Raw genomic sequence first — 17944 nt, 5'->3', positions numbered from 1 at the left:
AACTCCTCTGCCCTTTTCTGGTTCTCTTTGCACTACTCTGTCCCTTTGAGGGTTACCCTTCCCTTCCTGAGCACCAGGACCCACCCAGCCAAGAATCTGCTCACTCTGGGCTTTCTCCCTGAGTGATTATAGGCAGGACAGCCTGGTGGCTAAGCACAGAGATTCAGATGCCAGCCTGAGGGCGTCAGTGACCCTGGCTCCACCGTGTACTTGCTGAGTGATTTGAGATATATCACCTAACTTCCTTGTGTTTCTTCATATGTTAAATGGGGAATATAGTAGAGCCTATCTCCAAGGGCTAATGTGAGGATTACATAAATTAGTATGTGTGAAAATTCTTAGAATAGTGACTGATCATCATAAACATACAGAATGTTTGCTCTTGTAAGCCTCACAAATAAAGCTCAAGACTTTCCTCAGAGCTTCTGCCAGTGCATACAGCTTCCAGATACATATCCTCATTTATAGGTCCCAAAGACGCCTTGAACATAACATGTCAGAAACTGGACTGTTATCTTTTCCACACATCAGCTATCCCTCCCATATTCCATATTTCAGTTTTGAAACCACCTTTCACCCACCTAAATGGTTCTTTCTAGTCTATCCCCCTTCTGCATCCTCAATTCCACCTGCCTAATTCAGGGGCTTATCATTTCTAGGATGGAGTACTGCAACAACGTTGTAACTGATATCTCTTCCTCCAGCCTTGAAATCCTCAAATCCAGGCACCAAAGTGATGTTTCCAAACTCAAGTCAGACCATGTTCCCTTTCCTGCTTAAATCCCTCAGAGCCATCCATCAAGGTCAGGATGAAGTCTGAGTTGCATTATTTAGCCTGTCCCTACCTACCCAGCCTTGTTCTTGGAGAAACTGCCTTATCTACTTCTCTCCAGCATCTCAACACTTCTTATCATTTCCATCACATCCTGCTGGGTCTCACCTCCCAGCCTTGCTCTATTTCCCCCTGCACCTATAATATACCCTTTCCCTGAGTTATCCTTTAAGACCCAGCTCAGTTGTCACCTTCTGCTAGAAACCGTCTGACACTTATGCTCCCACTCCAGTGAGGATTAGACTCCCTTCCTCATTGTCCCCAAGATACCATGTCCTAACAGCTATCATTGCACTTTCGGTGTTGCATTTTAGTCATTAGTTTAAGTGTCTGGCTCTTAAGAGACTGACTGCTGGACTACGAGTTGTAAAGCTGGGACTACACCTGAGCCAGCTCTCTCTCCCCACTGCCTGGTATGGGTATAGGAGGCTGGCACACTACTTGTGCCCAGTAAATGTGTATTGAATGAATGGGCTTACATTTGAACCCAGTTCTTTCTATAAAATAGGACAGTAATGCCTTCATAATACCCCTTCTCTCTACATTCCTTCCCAGCACTTGCTGGAGTCTGTACTCCCAGTGCATCTTCTTCTTTATCTTTTTTACAGACCCAACCTAAGCCTTAAGGTGTCTTGATCCCATTTTTTTTAACAATAAAGTATTTTTTAATTAAAAAAATGATGTATTGATCCATCTATCTAGACTTGGGCCTTTCCTGCCACTAATCTTCCAGATGACTCATCATGGGCATCCAGTCTGTCCTTTCCAGTTCTCCACTCTGACTAAGGCCATAGTTATCTCCCAGAAATGCATCTCTGCATTATTCCCCTATTGAGACAGCCTAGAGTTCATTATAATAGGAGCCTCAAACTTGAATAGTTTTGGAGGCATATTCTCAGAGGCTACCACAGTTCTTGGAATCAAGTATATGTTCAATAAATGGTGATTTTTTAAAAATAAAATGAATTAATGAATGAGCAGTGAGGTCGAATTGGCAAGAGGATTGGAGTTTAGCATCTCCACTGTTTAAAACCAAACTGTTCTCTAGTAACCATCAATTATTCCTTTGTTCTTGTTCAAGAAAAGTAATCTCTGATCCCGAGCTCCATTTTGTTTAACGTGTGTGTGTGTGTGTGTGTGTGTAAATTTCTTTAACCTATCTGTGTTATGACTTGGCTTTTTTGTAGCAGGTACATAGAAAATAAAAATGATTAAGTGTTCTCAGTTTAACAGAATCTCTGTGTCAAGCAAGGAAAGGAAATTGCTTCCTCTGTCATCATGGTTATATTGGAGCCTCCAAGGCTACTACCATGGACAACTCTAGCAAAATAGTAGCTCAAAACCTGAACTAAATAGATAAAAATAAGCTTCTCTTCTCCTTCAGTTGTCTGGTCAACCTACCCAGCTTGTATTTGCTCTTCTCCTGTTCTCCACCCTAACTCTGTATAGTATGTGAGTGTTTTCTTACAAATCCAGGCCTACGAGAAAACAAATTATTAAATAAGAAAGAAGGCATTTGTGTGATCATCAGAGTTTTAGGTTAAGGAAATTTCCTTCCTGAGTGATGGCTATTCTTCAGCTGTGAATTGGCAAATCATTAGAAAATCAAATGTTATTTTTGAAGGGAACAAACATCCGAGAAAGAATAACCTACAGCTTTGGAACATTTTTTGTGTACCTTGATATTCTGGAAGACTTAATAAAGTTTTCCAAATTACCTCACTTAATAAACTCATAGCTGTGTCTGGAAGACAACCATATCTCTGATAACTGAGGCCAGAAATGGTACTAAGGTGAAAAGAGCCTTGGCTAAAACTGATAGGCTTTCAAGGCATAGACAGTCATTCTCTTAGTTTCATAATATACATTTACTAAGCCCCTATTGTATGATAGGTACACATTAGGGGCTGAAAAACAAAAGGCAATTGACAACCACAATCTGAGTGGCTATAACATACCAAAAGCTGCACTAAGTACTTATCATACATCATCTAAAATCCTCCCACACAATCGAGAAGTTATTCCATTTTCCCAATTTTATACATGAGAAATCAAAATTCAAGTAAATTGTTGGTTGTGGAGTTGTTTACTTGACAATATTTCTAAGGTTCCTCTTTAAACATCTCAGGAAATTACGAGCAGTGAGATAAATTACAGGGGACTATAGCCATCTAGATACAAAAATGTCAGCTTAAAAGCTTAAACTGGAATGGAATATAGTATCTAAAAATAAACCCAAATGCATTTGAGATTCTTGTTTTTGATAAAAAAGATAGCCTTTCAAATCAGTGGCAAAGCACTGGTTTATTCAGTAAATGGGTGGGATTAAAGACTAGCCATCTGGGGAATAAAATTTAAGCTAGGTGTTTATCTATTCCTTATAGCAAAATAAATCCCAAATAAATTAAAGGTTGAATCATAAAGAATGGAACTATAAAAGAAGAAAAACCTGAGCAATTTTATTCATAATTTGCCCAAAGTCACAAAGGGAAATATGAATACATCTAACTTATAAAAACCTGGCATACACAAAGTCAAAAGACAAATGGCAAACTGGGAAATGTTTTTATAATATGCCACACTATGAATTATTTTCTCCATGATTCAAAGAGCTCTTACAAAATCAAAAAGAAAAAACAGAGCAAAGGCTGCAAAAAAATTGGTCTATAGAAGAAGATCAAGGGGCCAAAAATGACAGGGGGATATGATGATACTTTTCTCATAATTAAAAAAGTGAAAACTAAATGAGATTCCATCTGCCTCTTATGTATTTTGCCTCTGCAAAACTCTCTGAAGTTCATTAGACAAGAAATTATCACAGAAACAGAAAGGCTGTAAATATCAGAGACCACTAAATTAAATTTCTCCCTGAAGACTTGAAGGCTTAAAATTCTAACAGAACTTAGAACAGCATTTAACACCATACTTGGATGTATAGTCTGCTATTCAATCATTTCTCCCAGCATTTCAAAGGATTTGACAGACATTGCTAGCCGTATTTTGGTTTAAGTCTATATTTGGAATCTTGGAGAATGTATCTACTCAGATTTATTTAAAGTCTTATTTGGGGGTCATTAAGCTCTTAGCGATCCCAAGAATCTTCAGTGGATAGTACTAACAATGCAAATGTTAAGTTACCCTTGACTTCTGATAAGTAGAAGAAATCAGATAACTCCAAGGAAGGTACTTACTTACATGGTATTCAAATTTGGAAATGTTTCTTACCTGCTTTTGAGAAGTTAAAAAATAATGACAACTATATATCTCTTGATAATATGCTTTCTTCCCTTAGCTCAAGAAAAGCTAATGACCCTATTGAATTTGAAAAGTTCTAAAAGGTACTTTGAGTTTTAAAGTTTTATGGGTTTTTTTGTTTTTGTGGTATGCGGGCCTCTCACTGTTGTGGCCTCTCCTGTTGTGGAGCACAGGCTCCGGATGTGCAGGCTCAGCGGCCGTGGCTCACGGGCCTAGCTGCTCCGTGGCATGTGGGATCTTCCCAGACCAGGGCACGAACCCGTGTCCCCTGCATCAGCAGGCGGACTCTCAACCACTGCGCCACCAGGGAAGCCCTAAGTTTTAAAGTTTTAATCATTGGTCTCTCAGCTTCCACTCTTGGCCCTTATCTTACCTAATTAATCACCCACATCTGAGCTCAGATCAGAAGTCATTTCTTCTAAGAAGTTTTCCTTGATGCCCCAAGTTAAGTTAGGTCCTCTAGGATTCCTCTTCTTTCATGGCATTCCATGCTTCCAGAACTTGTCATAATTGTAATTAAACAGTTGTACAATAAGATAAATAACTGTAGAATTATTATTTAATGTCTGCCCCTTCTGTTAATGTGTAAGCTCCATGAAAGCAGATAATCTGGCTGATTTATTTCTCAAGTTCCCTGTGACTTCCCCAGAGCCCAGCACATTTCACTGCATATATTAATTGCTCAATAAGTATTTGTTCAATGAGCAGTATTGTATACAGAATAATGGCCTCCCCAAAGAGGTCTACATCCTAGTCCTCAGAATCTGTGAATGTTACCTTACATGGCAAAAAAGACTTTGCAAGCATGATTAAGTTAAGGGTCTATAGATTGAGAGATTATCCTGAATCATCTGGATGAGCCCAATGTAATCACAAGGGTCCTTATAAGAGAAAGGCAGGAGGATCAGCATGGGAGAAGAAAATGTGACAACAGACGTATTGGTCAGAGTGATGAGGCCATCAGCCAAGGAATGTGTGCAGCTGCTAGAAACTGAAGAGGCAAGAAACAGATTCTCCCCCTGGAAAGTACAGAGGGAACCAGCCCTGCTGACACATGATTTTAGTCTCCTAAGACTCATTTAGGACTTCTGGCCTCCAGAGCTATAAAAGAATAAATTTGTGGGGACTTCCCTGGTGGTCCAGTGGTTAAGACTCTGTGCTTCCACTGCAGAGGGCCCAGGTTCGATCTCCGCTCAGGGAACTAAAGATCCCACAAGCCGAGTGGCATGGCCAAAAAAAAAGAATAAATTTGTTTTTAAGCTACTAAATTTGTGGTAATTTGTACGGCAACAGTAGGAAACTAAGATGAAGAAATTGATTAATTGTGTAACATAACGCAAGACTGATCTAGGAACCTGAACGCAAATAGAATAATGGTAAAAAATTAGAATAGTATGTTACAAAGTACTTGACCCAAGACAACCCAATGACTGAACCACACCCACTATCTGACGAACCCAATTATTTGCCAGAAATCATGTGTTTAAAGAGTAGGACAATAATAAGAAGAAAAGCCCATGGAGTCCAGCCATGCAGAACTTGGGCACATGCCCAGATACTAGTGAAGAAACTGTCAAAATGAAACAAAATTCATCGTGAAGCCTTGGACAATTCACTTAAACAGTACTGGGTTGTAGACTTCTCAACTATAAAGTAAGGTTAAGAACTGTTCGTTCCTACTTTGCTGAGTAGGTATATGGTATATACAGTGCTTGATAGAGAACTTGATACACAGAAGAACCTCTTTAAGTATGTAGTGATGATGGCAGTGGCGGTGGTTATAGTAAAATCAGTGAATTATGTCAGGAAAAGTTGTGGGGTGGGAATAGTGTTATTTAAAATAAGACTTTTTTTAAAAAAAATAGGTATTTCCTATAGAAAAGGATAAAAGCAGTGTGACTAAATGTACTGATGATACTAATAGCTCCACAGTGCAGAATTGGTCCAGGAGAAGAAAAGGAGGAAATTTAGCTAATGGTAAAATATGTATGAAGAAAAGACATTTAGTGATATAGGGAATGCATTCAAAAGTGGTGGTGTTTTCTGTTACTTTTACAGTTCTTTCTTTCTCTCTCTCCTTTTTTTTTTTTTTCCTTTTTTGGTCTCTGAAAGAAGAAAATGACATGAACTGATTTGATTTTTTTCCACAAATCTTATTAAAGTCCTAAAGCTGGGAAATGTGGGAACATTAAAATCAAATTGGGCTTTGGTAGAGCTAAATCCTATGTATTGGAAAATAGCCACTGTAGGTTATGGTGGAATGCAGATAAAATAATAAACCAGCAAATTCCAGCCATGCCACTATTTGATAAAAACTTATATGAGCAAAACCATCATGGGTATATGCTGCTGTGTGCTCTGATGATCAAGCAAAGGGTTGACCTCTCCCCTTTTGTAGACTGCTAGGGAGCCATGCCATGTTGTCCTTGGAATTTTCCAAGTCCTTGAATAAAGAAATGCAATATACATATCCATGGTTCTTTGGGCTGTAAGACCCTAGGCTGAGGGTGTATATCTCTGTAAGCCTGTGTGATGGCTTCCTCTGCAATTCACTCATGAGAGTGTTAAGTAGACTGTGAAGGGGATTTGAAACTGGAATAAGGAAACATTACAATCAAAGGGAGAAAGTAATGAGAAGCTGAAAAGATTTGACCGTAACAAATGGCAGGATCAAACGAGTACTTCCAGAACCAAGCCCCTCATTGTTGATGGAGAATCTGCTTATGCCTCAGGTGATTGCTCTCAGTGAGTCAGAAAGATCATTACAGATTCCAACTAGGAGAGTTTTATATCCAGCTCACAATCTATTCCCCAACTTTCTTTCCAACCACTGATTACAGTTGCACCCTCCATTCTGAAGTTGTAATTTTTCAGAAGATGGAAGCGTGGTCTTCATACTTTAGAAACAATGGCTTAAACGCTAGATTGCGGATAGTGAAAAGGTTACCAAGGAGAGAGAGCGATTATCTTCATTTTCACGTTGCTTACAATTTACCCCCTTTGCCTGTCATTAAGACAAGCAAAAAACTTAGCTTTAATAAATGTCTTTGAGTCCTTCCATCCAATTTTACAGATAGAAAGCAGACACTCAGAGGTTACATAATTTTTTTTTGCAGTACGCGGGCCTCTCACTGTTGTGGTCTCTCCCGTTGCGGAGCACAGGCTCCGGACTTGCAGGCTCAGCGGCCATGGCTCACGGGCCCAGCCGCTCTGCGGCATGTGGGATTTTCCCAGACCGGGGCACAAACCCGTGTCCCCTGCATCGGCAGGCGGACTCTCAACCACTGCGCCCCCAGGGAAGCCCGAGGTTACATAATTTAACCATGGCCATCTGCAAGCAGAGCTGGTGGTTCAGGTCTCTGGACTCCAGCACCTTTCCCACCATTGCCACACTATTTTCCAAGAAGGAAGTATGCCTGAAATTTTAATACAAGCCAGATAATATGACTCATGAGGTCACTAAGGCTCAGGGGAATGGCAAGTGTAGCTCCTATGGAGGGTGGATGACTTAATGCAGATAATCACATGGTTGGGGGAGAGCTCTGGCTCTGTGTGCCAAGCACCTACACAAGTGTGTAGAAATCCATGTAACCTAGGGACAAGCGCAGTTATAAGCATATGATTGATAATGAAAGGAGAAAGAAATATTCATTCAGCCAGTCATTTCTCTGTGTAATCATTCATTCTATTCATTCATTTCACAAGTACTTATTAAGTATCTATGTCATGCCATGAATTATATATTAGGGATGTAATAGTGAATGACACATAATCCTTCTCATCAAGGGTTTTATAACTTGGGAGAGAAGATTGACAGCAAACTGTGATAAAACTACAATGTAGGGCTTCCCTGGTGGCGCAGTGGTTGAGAGTCCACCTGCCGATGCAGGGGACACGGGTTCATGCCCCGGTCCGGGAAGATCCCACATGCCGCGGAGCGGCTGGGCCCGTGAGCCATGGCCGCTGTGCGCGTCCGGAGCCTGTGCTCCGCAACAGGAGAGGCCACAGCAGTGAGAGGCCCACGTACCGCAAAAAAAAAACCCCAAAAAAACTACAATGTAGAAAGTGTTAAGTAATAATTACTATTATCCCTATTTTATAGATGAGGTAACTGGGTCTTAGAGTGGATACATAACTTGCTCAAAGTCACAGAGCTAGTAAGTGGCACAGTCCAGATTCAATCCAGACCTGTGTGACACAAAAATCCTTGCTTTTACTCCCGCTCTGAGAGATGCTAATAGGTGTGCTAGAAAAGAAAATTGTTGTTGTTTTAAGTTTTAAAAGTTTGGGAAATCTGTAAACTAAATGTCCTGCTGGGAGAGCCACAGCACATATTAGCACGTTCAAGGGTTTGAGCCACTTTGTCGTAAGGAATACTATTTAGAAAGGCATTTCCCAAACATTCAAATGTTTCAGCCAAAGCACACTGCACTGTATTGACAATGATGGGAAAACATGCAGAGAATGTAGTGTGCAGGGGATGCTCCAGAACTCAACACAATGTCCCTCGACTTTTCAGGAGTATTGGTGAATTGGACAGGACACATTCACAGAGTGGGCCTTCTCACGTTCTATGATGTTAAAGAATTGAATTCTGGTACACTCAGGAGTGAAGGGAATAAAGAAAAATCGTATTTTTAGGCATGAGTTTCTACAGGGAATAATTTTTAGTGATGGGGTTATCTGCTATCAATTATAGCAGCAGTAGATTTGAAAATTACCGAAAGTGCCTTTTGTTCACGTGGTACTTTGACAACAGTGACAGGCTCCACAAAGGAGAAAGCCCCTGGGACGTGAAATGATTTTAGACGTGAGTTTCTTATTGTCAAAGAGCAGGCATTTATGAGGGGGTTTGAGGGTGGGGAGAAGATCTCTGATCTACTCCAGATCTTTTCTAGAAGTTTATTAGGACAGGCTGTTCCTCACCCCCAGATTTCATGGCGTAAGTTGATTTACAAATGGAGCAAGGTTTGAACGAAGCCATCCCCATGGACTTGACTGCCCCCTGAAGGCAGTAAGCACATAAATAACTCCAGCAGAAGGCAGACCAGAGGAGTTAAGAGAGAAGGACAAAAGCGCTTTGAGGACATTTCTGTTAGGTACAAAGACAAATGTAGGAAGCTCCGCTGCTTATAATTTTTTATCAGATAGTGGAGTGTCGGGCCTTTGGGTGGAATTTGCTGGTCTATTATTATATCTGCTTTCCACTGTATCCTACAGTGACTATTTTTCAGTACATAGGATTTAGCTTTACCAAAGCATTTTTTAAAAGCACTTATGAGTTTGTTTTTTTTTTAATGTTGGTATTAGTGCACTTAAACTGTGGGAGACAGTGGTGCTCTGGTCAAGCCAAGACCAGATAAATCTGCCCTCAGCATTCCAGGGAGGACCCCAAAAGCAGCAACTGTGCCCAGTACTAAAGGGATCAGAAGGCATTTGGTGAAGCCCTTATCACTTCTTCTTTTTTTTTGGTTGTCTTTATCCCTCACTAAACATTGATCTCCCCTGAGAACTGAGCTGGATTAAAATCAAATCAGTTATCTTGAGGGGATCCAAGTGGCCTCTCCTAAAAAGACATTGCCAATGCCCTCTCTCTGCTTCATCTCACTTCTATTTACTGTATTTACTGTACTAGTTCCTGGTGTCTCCTTGCCAGCCCAGAAACTATGGGAGGGCAGGCGTGTCTGTTCACCCCCAGATCTCCAGGGTCCTCACCCCATCCCTGTGCTGAGAACAAATCATTTTCTTCTTCAGTAAGAAACAGGGCAACATGTATTGAGTTCTTTTTTTAAAAAAGCATGTATTGCTGAATTTGTGTTCATTATTGAATATTTAGAAAACACAGAAAAGAACCAAAAAGAAAAGTTATCAACAACAGTTTTTATGGCATATTTCTTTGCAGAATTTTTTCTTGTGTGTGTAAAATCTGATAGCCTTTTCTTCCCTTGCTTAGCACAATATCATAAATGTTTTCTTTTACTTTTATTTCTGTATCTATTGAGCACCTACTATGTAGCAGGAACTGTGCTAGGCCCTGTAGATGCGTGAGATGGACCTTAAAATGCAAAGGGGTATTTCCAAAGCAGAGAAGCAGGGGACCCATAATTAAGGCAGAGGAACTCCACCTTCAATATTGTGGACAATGAACTTTAAGCTAACAAGGGCAGCCAAAAAGGACACCATAATAGAAATTTGCAGCTAGATCTAGTGTCTTATAATGACCCTACCAGAAATACTTACTTGATACAATAGGAAATTTTCCAGGATTTATCAAAATTCCAGAAAAGGACAAAATAGCAATCAGTAAGGTCAGTTTTTGAATGGGGCCATTTCCTAAGCAGTCTTTCTGTTAAAGACATCGATGTTTTAAAAATGAGGATTGTAATGAACTGTCTTGGCCCTGCTGCCAGCCAATCAGAATGGACACTGGGTGCCATGTTGGATCAAGGTCTGAAGATGCCCACCAGACTGTGCCGTGACATTGGCCCCTACGTTGACTGATCACAGGGAGGTCTGGGGAGTCCTAAGGAGAGGCTGGATGGCCAAGGCAGTGATGGGGGACACTCAGGGACACAACTGCTCACCAACTGGAACAGTAGTGCTTCAGTGGTTTAAGAAGCATACACTGTACAAGTGCATCCTGGCTACAAGACCTACCTGGAGAGCAACGTCTTTTCTCAAGTTGCTAAACGTGTGCTCTTAGATGTCAGCGGGCCTGCTGCCTGTGACACAAGAGCCGTGGTTTGCCATCCTTTCAACTTGAGCAGGTGGAATATGATTTGGGGCAGACACTAGGGAGAGGGGTTCAGAGCCAGCCCATGGGGGGCAAGCTGCAGCTGGCTCTACCCCGCTCCTTCCTAAAGAACCTCCTGGAAAATTCACTCTAACCCAGGCTCCCACTGAGCAGTCACACCTCCACTCATGTATACACAACGTGGCTGAAGTCTTCGGAACACACGGGGCTCCATGGTGGAGGAAGGCATCTCCCAGGGTGAAGAACACACAATGTGGTCATGTAGGGACTCAACTCCTGAACAAAGGCCAGCATCTCCCAAGAGGCCTGTCCTGCTGACCAGCCAGCTCCAAGTCCTATCCCAGTACCTGTATTTTCTGCTTAGGTGCAGGGACAACATTCCCAGTTACCTGGAGAGAGAACTATGAAAACTATGGCACTCTCCTTGAACCTCAGCTTCCCTACTGATTTGGGTGAGGGGATAGCTGGGGCTGAAAGACAGTTTTCCAATCAAACTATCAATGACTGAGCAGGGGCTATCAGGGTAGGCCCTGGACTAGAGGCCTGACATGATGTCCTGTAATCCTCACAGCACCCTTTGAGGTCAGTAGCTATAATTCCCATGTTGCAGATAATGAAAATAGGGCTTTCTTATATGTCAAGGAATTCTGGGGATACTGAGGGGCTCAGAATATAACTTGCTTAAGGACTCACAGCTAGTCAGCAGCAGAGCTGGAGTTTGAACACAGACATGTAAACCATCACCCAAGTTATATTAGGGCCACACAGGAGACAGCCTGAGGAGGAATATGGCAGGGTCAGGACATTTGAGGAGGGGGGACCAAAGCTCTGGGAAGCAGTGCTGGGAGTGAATACTTCCCATCCCCCACCCCCTGCCCCAGCTTACTTTTCTCCCAACCCTCCCACAAATACACAGATACGGAGCTCCACAACAAAAGTTATCGGTAATAATGAGCTAACCCTTTATACTTGCAACATAAACTCAGAAGATGCCCTTGGATGCTCTAGAAACGGGGATGTCAAAGCAGGAGAAGAGGAGGTGAACAAGAGGTGGAGTCAGCTCGAATGGCAGCTGTCATCCGTTCTTCTGTCCTGCAGCACAAGGCACTCAGGTTGTCTGTCGACAGCCTCCTGCCCTTAGGCTTTCAGATCCAAAAACAAGTTACTGAGTTTAGCGTAGCAGGCAGGAAGACAGAGGTTCAGATGGCATCTCTATCGGACACTGCCTCTGAGATCTTCAGACAGTTTCCTAGCTTTTCTGCATCTTAATTTCCTCATCTGTAAAAAGGTCATATATCTCAGAGTTGCTGTGAAGATTAAATAAGATAATATTTGTGAAGTGCTTAGCGTGGCATCTGGCACAGTGCAAATCCCTTAATGAAGAGAGTTATTAACATGAAATTGCTTTCTTGTGAATTATTTTATCAGAAATTTATGGAATAATTCCTTTATTGCTAGGTTACGAACTTAAAAAAACCTAACTTTGGAAAACACGGAGAAAGGAAAGATGAGACACAAGTTGTAATATTGTCTAACTTAATTTTTATAGGAGACGTGGAAATTGACACTAGAGAAGGCAAGACAGATTGTCAAGAAATCCCCAACTCTGGTAAGCAACCAACGCTGGGAGAACGCCAGCGTTTTCCTTGGCACGTTCACCTCCAAAGGCCAGGGGCTACCCCAGACGCAAACCCACAACACAACATGCCACAGGTGAATTGGGTTTGAATAGGAATATGAGCCCCTTCCTCTTTTTTCTCCTCTCTTCTCTCTAGAGCAGCATTTCTCAACTCTGGTTGTGGGCACTGTCCTGGGCATTGTAGGATGTTAGCAGCATCCCTGTCCTCTACCCACTAGATGCCAGCACCCCCCACCAATAGTTGTGACAGCCAAAAATGTCTTCTGGCATTGCCAAATATCTACTGGTACTCACTATTGAGAACTGCTGCCCTCTGGTAGACCATATTGGAGGGGGCTGTATCCTCCTGCTTCTCCACTTTCTATGTATGTGATCTAGGCTGAGCCTCAGTTTCCCTATCAGTGAGGTAGGGACAATAAGAGTGTTCCTTTCTCAAAGCATGGATGTCAGGACTAAGAGAGTTGATGTGTGTGGGGTGTCTGGTATCATGCCTGGGACTTATCAAGCACTCTATATATGCCAGCTAAAATCATCACCATTATTATTCTTTTCCTCTAATTTTTCCTCTTTGCAATCATAGTTTTATTCAACAGAATGCCTAGTTCAAATCAGTTATCATTAAGTCAAGTATTTGACTTGGGCCCTGGTGGCCAATCAGCCCCAGTTGAAGAGGAAGCAGAAAGGTAAACCTTTAAAGAACAGTGTCTCCCTAATGCTAGCAGTCCTGGCAGGAAGGAAGCATTCATCAGAGATGAGAGGGCATGGCCTTCGTCCTTGGCTTCTCCCTGCTGGCCCTGATTCAATACATTCAAAGTAGTATTGATTTGGCAACATGGAAATAAAGGGGAGGAAAATTCCTCATGGCTTGGTTTGTCAGACTTAGCAAATAAAAACAGAGGATGCCCAATTAAATTTGAATTTCAAATAAATAATGAATAATTATTTAGTGTAAGTATGTCCAGTACAGTATTTTATTTGGCAACCCTACTTGTGGGGGGCACATGGGTTTTGACGTACAAGGCTGATACATGTTGGATGACAGTATGCAGGCATTTCTGCACAATTGATTAATCAATCACAATGCCTGCATCTCCAATTATTATTTAATTCAGTGAGTAATTAAAGGCCAACCATAGCTGGTTCAGCTAATCTGCTTAAGTTATTGAATAAGAAATTGAAACATCACATGAAACCCTTGACCACCACCTTCAGAACTCTAAAGAGACTGGAGAATAATACCGTTTTTCTCTTATTCTTCTCAACATGCATCTAAAAACTTATTCTCAGGGCATTGTTTACTTCACTAGTATGAACTGCCTTGGCATTAACTCAAAGACTAATTAGGATTTTACAATTTTTCATTTCTGTCACCAGAATTGCGAGCATAATTCATGGGGCAGGATTCCAATCATGACTTGCAAGAAGCCAAAAAAAAAATCAACTGAACAATTCACCAATTAAAAAAAAAAAACTCCTCAAAAACCTCCTCCAATTTCTTTACTCTCTAGATTAAAGCTATCAGGGAAAAAATAATCAGGAAATGCAAATAAGCATCTCTGAAAAACTGCTCAGAAGATATTGGCTGCAATTAACTCCATTGTGATGGCTGATGTAACTGCCGACCTAGCCAGAATGCGGAGAGAAACAGAGTAGGTTTCATGTCATTTCAGCACAGCCTGTCAGATGGAGAATCCAGACTGGGGAAGAGTTTAGTGTTAGTGAAGAATGGAATGTTCCAGAGAAGATCTGCCTCTCAAGGAGGTCCCGAGAGGCTCCTCGGGGGGTCTTTGTGGATTTGGCAGAACACTAAGCATCTGAGGGTTTAGAACACCTGAGCCATGGCATCAATTTATTTAATTATCACAAAAACTCCTACAAAGTAGATAGCATATTTCTGTTATCAACCCCATTTTACAGATGAGAGGACTAAGGATGAGAGGTTAAGTAATTCCCTCACTCCACATAGCTAATAAGTGAGAAACCCATCATTTACATCCAGATTTAGCTTCTTCCAAGTTTCTACCCCTTCCACCACTATTCCAATAGCTCTCAACCAGACCTCCTCAGTACTGAATTTCAGGAAGCACCATTCACATCACAGGCTATGTGAATATTAGAATCTTGTAGTGCACAACCTGTACTGCTGTACGTGATGGCCCGGATTTCCAACCTACCTACTCAACAGAACCATCTGGAAAGCCTTCAAAAATTGCTGCTGTTCAAACTTGCCCCAAGTAAAATAATCCAAGTTAAATTCAAGTAAAATAATACACAACAATGGTTTAAAAGCACTTCATCACACAGAAATTCAATCTTAAGTTGTCTGTGTACAGAAGAGATGTTATGCTCCCGCTTTGACCCTCTATTTACCCCATTCACCTCATTCCATTTATTCAACCCCTGTTTGTTGTTCTGTATTCATTTAACATCCTGGGGTGGGAAAGCTCCAGATGCAAGCAGAAGCTGGGTAAATAGATGGCAAAATAAAGATGCTGCCTGACTCCTGTGCCCAGGGACAGCCCAGATTTGAGACTTTCATTTTAGATGGGATTACATGCAGTCAGATGTGATGTTTTAAATCCATTGCTGAGTTAATAACAGCCCACATTCTGCCTCTGTCTAGCAAGGTTTGAATTGAAAGGAAGGGGCTGTCAAACGTGCAAGTGAGGACCTCTGCACTGTTGCTCTGTGTCCATCTAAGTTCCCTTTGCAAGTTTGTAAGAAGAGGTTAGTCCTTCCAGTACTGTGTGATGAAAAGGCTGCATAATCAAACAGAAGGAATTCTGGGGGTCCCTGGACAAGTTGCATCATCTATTGCCCACATCCTAGATCTAATTTCTGCACAATTAATGTCAAAGACAGCTGCAGCCTTCAGGCTGAATTTTGACAGTGAACAGCTGTGCAATTATAACATTTTATTCCATTGTACCCCTTGTATAGTAATTATCAGGCTGTTGTGTAAATCTTTTCATGTATTGGTTATCATCAGTGTTAAAATCTACGTTGCCATTACGTTCATTAGACCAAGGCCTTCAGACTAAAGTAAATATTAAAAGATGTAGCTCACACATTCAAATGCAGTCTGACTCTGGGTCTTAGAATGTGTCTCTTTCCAAATTGCCACCAACGTTGGGTATAATTGCACGCTGGTGTTTATTTTACAGCGTACCTACACTGCTCATCTCAATCAGTTACCAGGTCTCTAACCACCCCTCCTTTGCACCACCATCCTCCCCCTCCCACCTCACATCTGTGGTTCGCAACCAGGGGCAATGTTGTCCTCCCTCCTCCTCTCCTGGAAATGTTGGCAACATCTGGAGACATTTGGGGGCTGCTGGCTTATAGTGGCCAAATGCCAGATATCCTGCTAAACATCCTACAATGCACAGGACAGCCCACAACAAAGAATTATTCAGGACCAAATGGCAGTAGTGCTGAGGTTAGAAACCCCAAGATCACGTCTCAGATCCTTATCTGCCAACAGGTCTCTCTGTCCCATATTGCTTCCTCGAGGCCTTCCTGTCACCTGCAGAGATATCTTTCCAAAATACAAATGTGATCCCTCTGCTTAAGACAGGATTCTCCACTGTCCTCAAGATAGCACGTAGTGCAGTGTCCTAGGCTTGTCCTAATGTCCCCTTCCTTCCATGGTTCACCGTATTCTCCCACTACCTTATACTCCAGCCAGGTTGAAATGTTTGGCAGTCCCCCAAGACGCCAGCCCTGCTCACGTGCCCACAGCGCTGCGAGGGTGCTCCCTCTACCAGCGGCCGTGCTTTTCCAGCTGTGGTGTGTACTCCAGCCACCTGGGACCTTGTTATAATGCAGATTCTGATTCAGCAGGTCAACTGAGTTTGTGGCCAGAGACTTTAGTCCTGAAAGTTCCCAGCTGGCCTCAATGCTCCTGGTTTGTGATCACACTTTCATCAGCTAGAACCTAGAGCAGTAGTTCTCAAACCTTAGTGAGCATCAGAACGACTGGGAGGCTGTGAAAACACAGATTCCTGGGACCTACCCCAGACTTTCTGATTTACTAGATTGGGGGGAGCCCATGAATTACATTTGTAACAAGTCTGCAAGCTGCACTTGGAGTTGAAAAGCATAGAGCATCTGTCTCTTCCTTCCCACCTGCCTCCTGTCTGATTTCTGGGTCCTCGCCTGCCTCCTCCTCCAGTTCCCAGAAAGCCATATTAATGCCTGGACCACCACAGACATCACAGAGCATGCTAAGAGCTGGGCTATTCACCCCGACGCTCCACTAGACAGTAAGCTGCATGACAACAAGGACAGTGTTTTCTGTCCCCAAATCTTGCATGCTAATCAGCGTTTTTCCTCATCCTAGAAAGTTGGGCAAGCATCCTGAAGATCCTTAAAAACCTCATTTGTAACCAGAAAAGGTTACCTGTCCACCTTTGCTAGTGTCAAAATATTACCAACGCTGTTAATACCACTCACAGCCATCTGAAGGACTTTTTGGGCTAGAGGGAATCACTACAGGTTTCCCCGCTATCCAAAAGTAGAGCATTCCTATGAAGTCTTTCCTAAGGCAAAGAAGCAGTTACCGTAGGACACATCTTGCTAACAGATGCACGAAATAAACTGAGATCAAGCACAGAGGCTCACAGACACAGTTCAAAGCTATGGTGGCCTGATGCTGAGATGCTCAGTGTGGTTTCTGGGGAAGGAGCTGGGCGGTGCCCCTCTCCTGTTCAGGGTGCTCGCTGCCTCTCCACTGGCTCCTGCAAAACAAACGATGAACGTTATTTTTGCTTTTTGCATTTTTTTTTGTGAGAGCAAAAAACTTCTTTGGATTTCTTTCAGTTCGTGAGTAGGTAGGTAGTAACCTAGGTCTTTCATAGAAGCAAAGTGGTATGAAGTGAACTTTTTTTTTTTTGCGGTACGCGGGCCTCTCACTGTTGTGGCCTCTCCCATTGCGGAGCACAGGCTCCGGACGCGCAGGCTCAGCGGCCATGGCTCACGGGCCCAGCCGCTCCGTGGCATGTGGGATCTTCCCGGACCGGGGCACGAACCCGTGTCCCCTGCATCGGTAGGCGGACTCTCAACCACTGCACCACCAGGGAAGCCCTGAAGTAAACTTTTGAAAAGCGAACTGTCTCTCCCTTTGTTGATAAATGCTGGTTCCTTACTTTTTCTACCCTGTTGATATTTTCTTTTGTCTGAGAAAAGCTTCAAGGGAACTGCAATCTTTCTAAAATCATTACTTGGTAAAAAGCCAAGGCTTTTAATTTATCCCACAAGCTAGATTCTTATGGAAACTGCTGTCTGAAATCCCTTTGTTCAGGAAGCTTTGAGGGGCTTCATCTACACACCCCTCCTTCCCCTACCCCGCCTCCCCCAGGGAAGGGACCTTCCTTCTTCCTTCTTCCCAAGCCAGTGTCTCTCCCATTAGTCTTTATTTTATCTCATAACAGGAAGGAATTATTTTATTTGAAAACAGTCTTTA

The 17944-nt window shown here is 42.4% G+C and overlaps 1 protein-coding gene across 2 annotated transcripts in view; it reads left to right on the top strand.

Annotated features, from left to right (window-relative positions):
* AOAH (acyloxyacyl hydrolase) overlaps positions 1–17944 on the top strand; it is a 180101-nt gene that overhangs the window by 50874 nt on the left and 111283 nt on the right. For both annotated transcript variants that reach the window (XM_082632566.1, XM_082632567.1), the window contains exon 5: positions 12391–12450. In XM_082632566.1, the coding sequence (XP_082488692.1) occupies positions 12391–12450 (60 nt within the window). The remainder of the gene's footprint in view (positions 1–12390; positions 12451–17944) is intronic.

The sequence above is a fragment of the Mesoplodon mirus genome (genome assembly GCF_964341445.2).
Source record: "Mesoplodon mirus genome assembly, chromosome: 9".
Taxonomy (NCBI): domain Eukaryota; kingdom Metazoa; phylum Chordata; class Mammalia; order Artiodactyla; family Ziphiidae; genus Mesoplodon; species Mesoplodon mirus.
The sequence above is the reverse complement of the archived record's forward strand: the minus strand, read 5'-3'. Positions and strand labels throughout refer to the sequence as shown.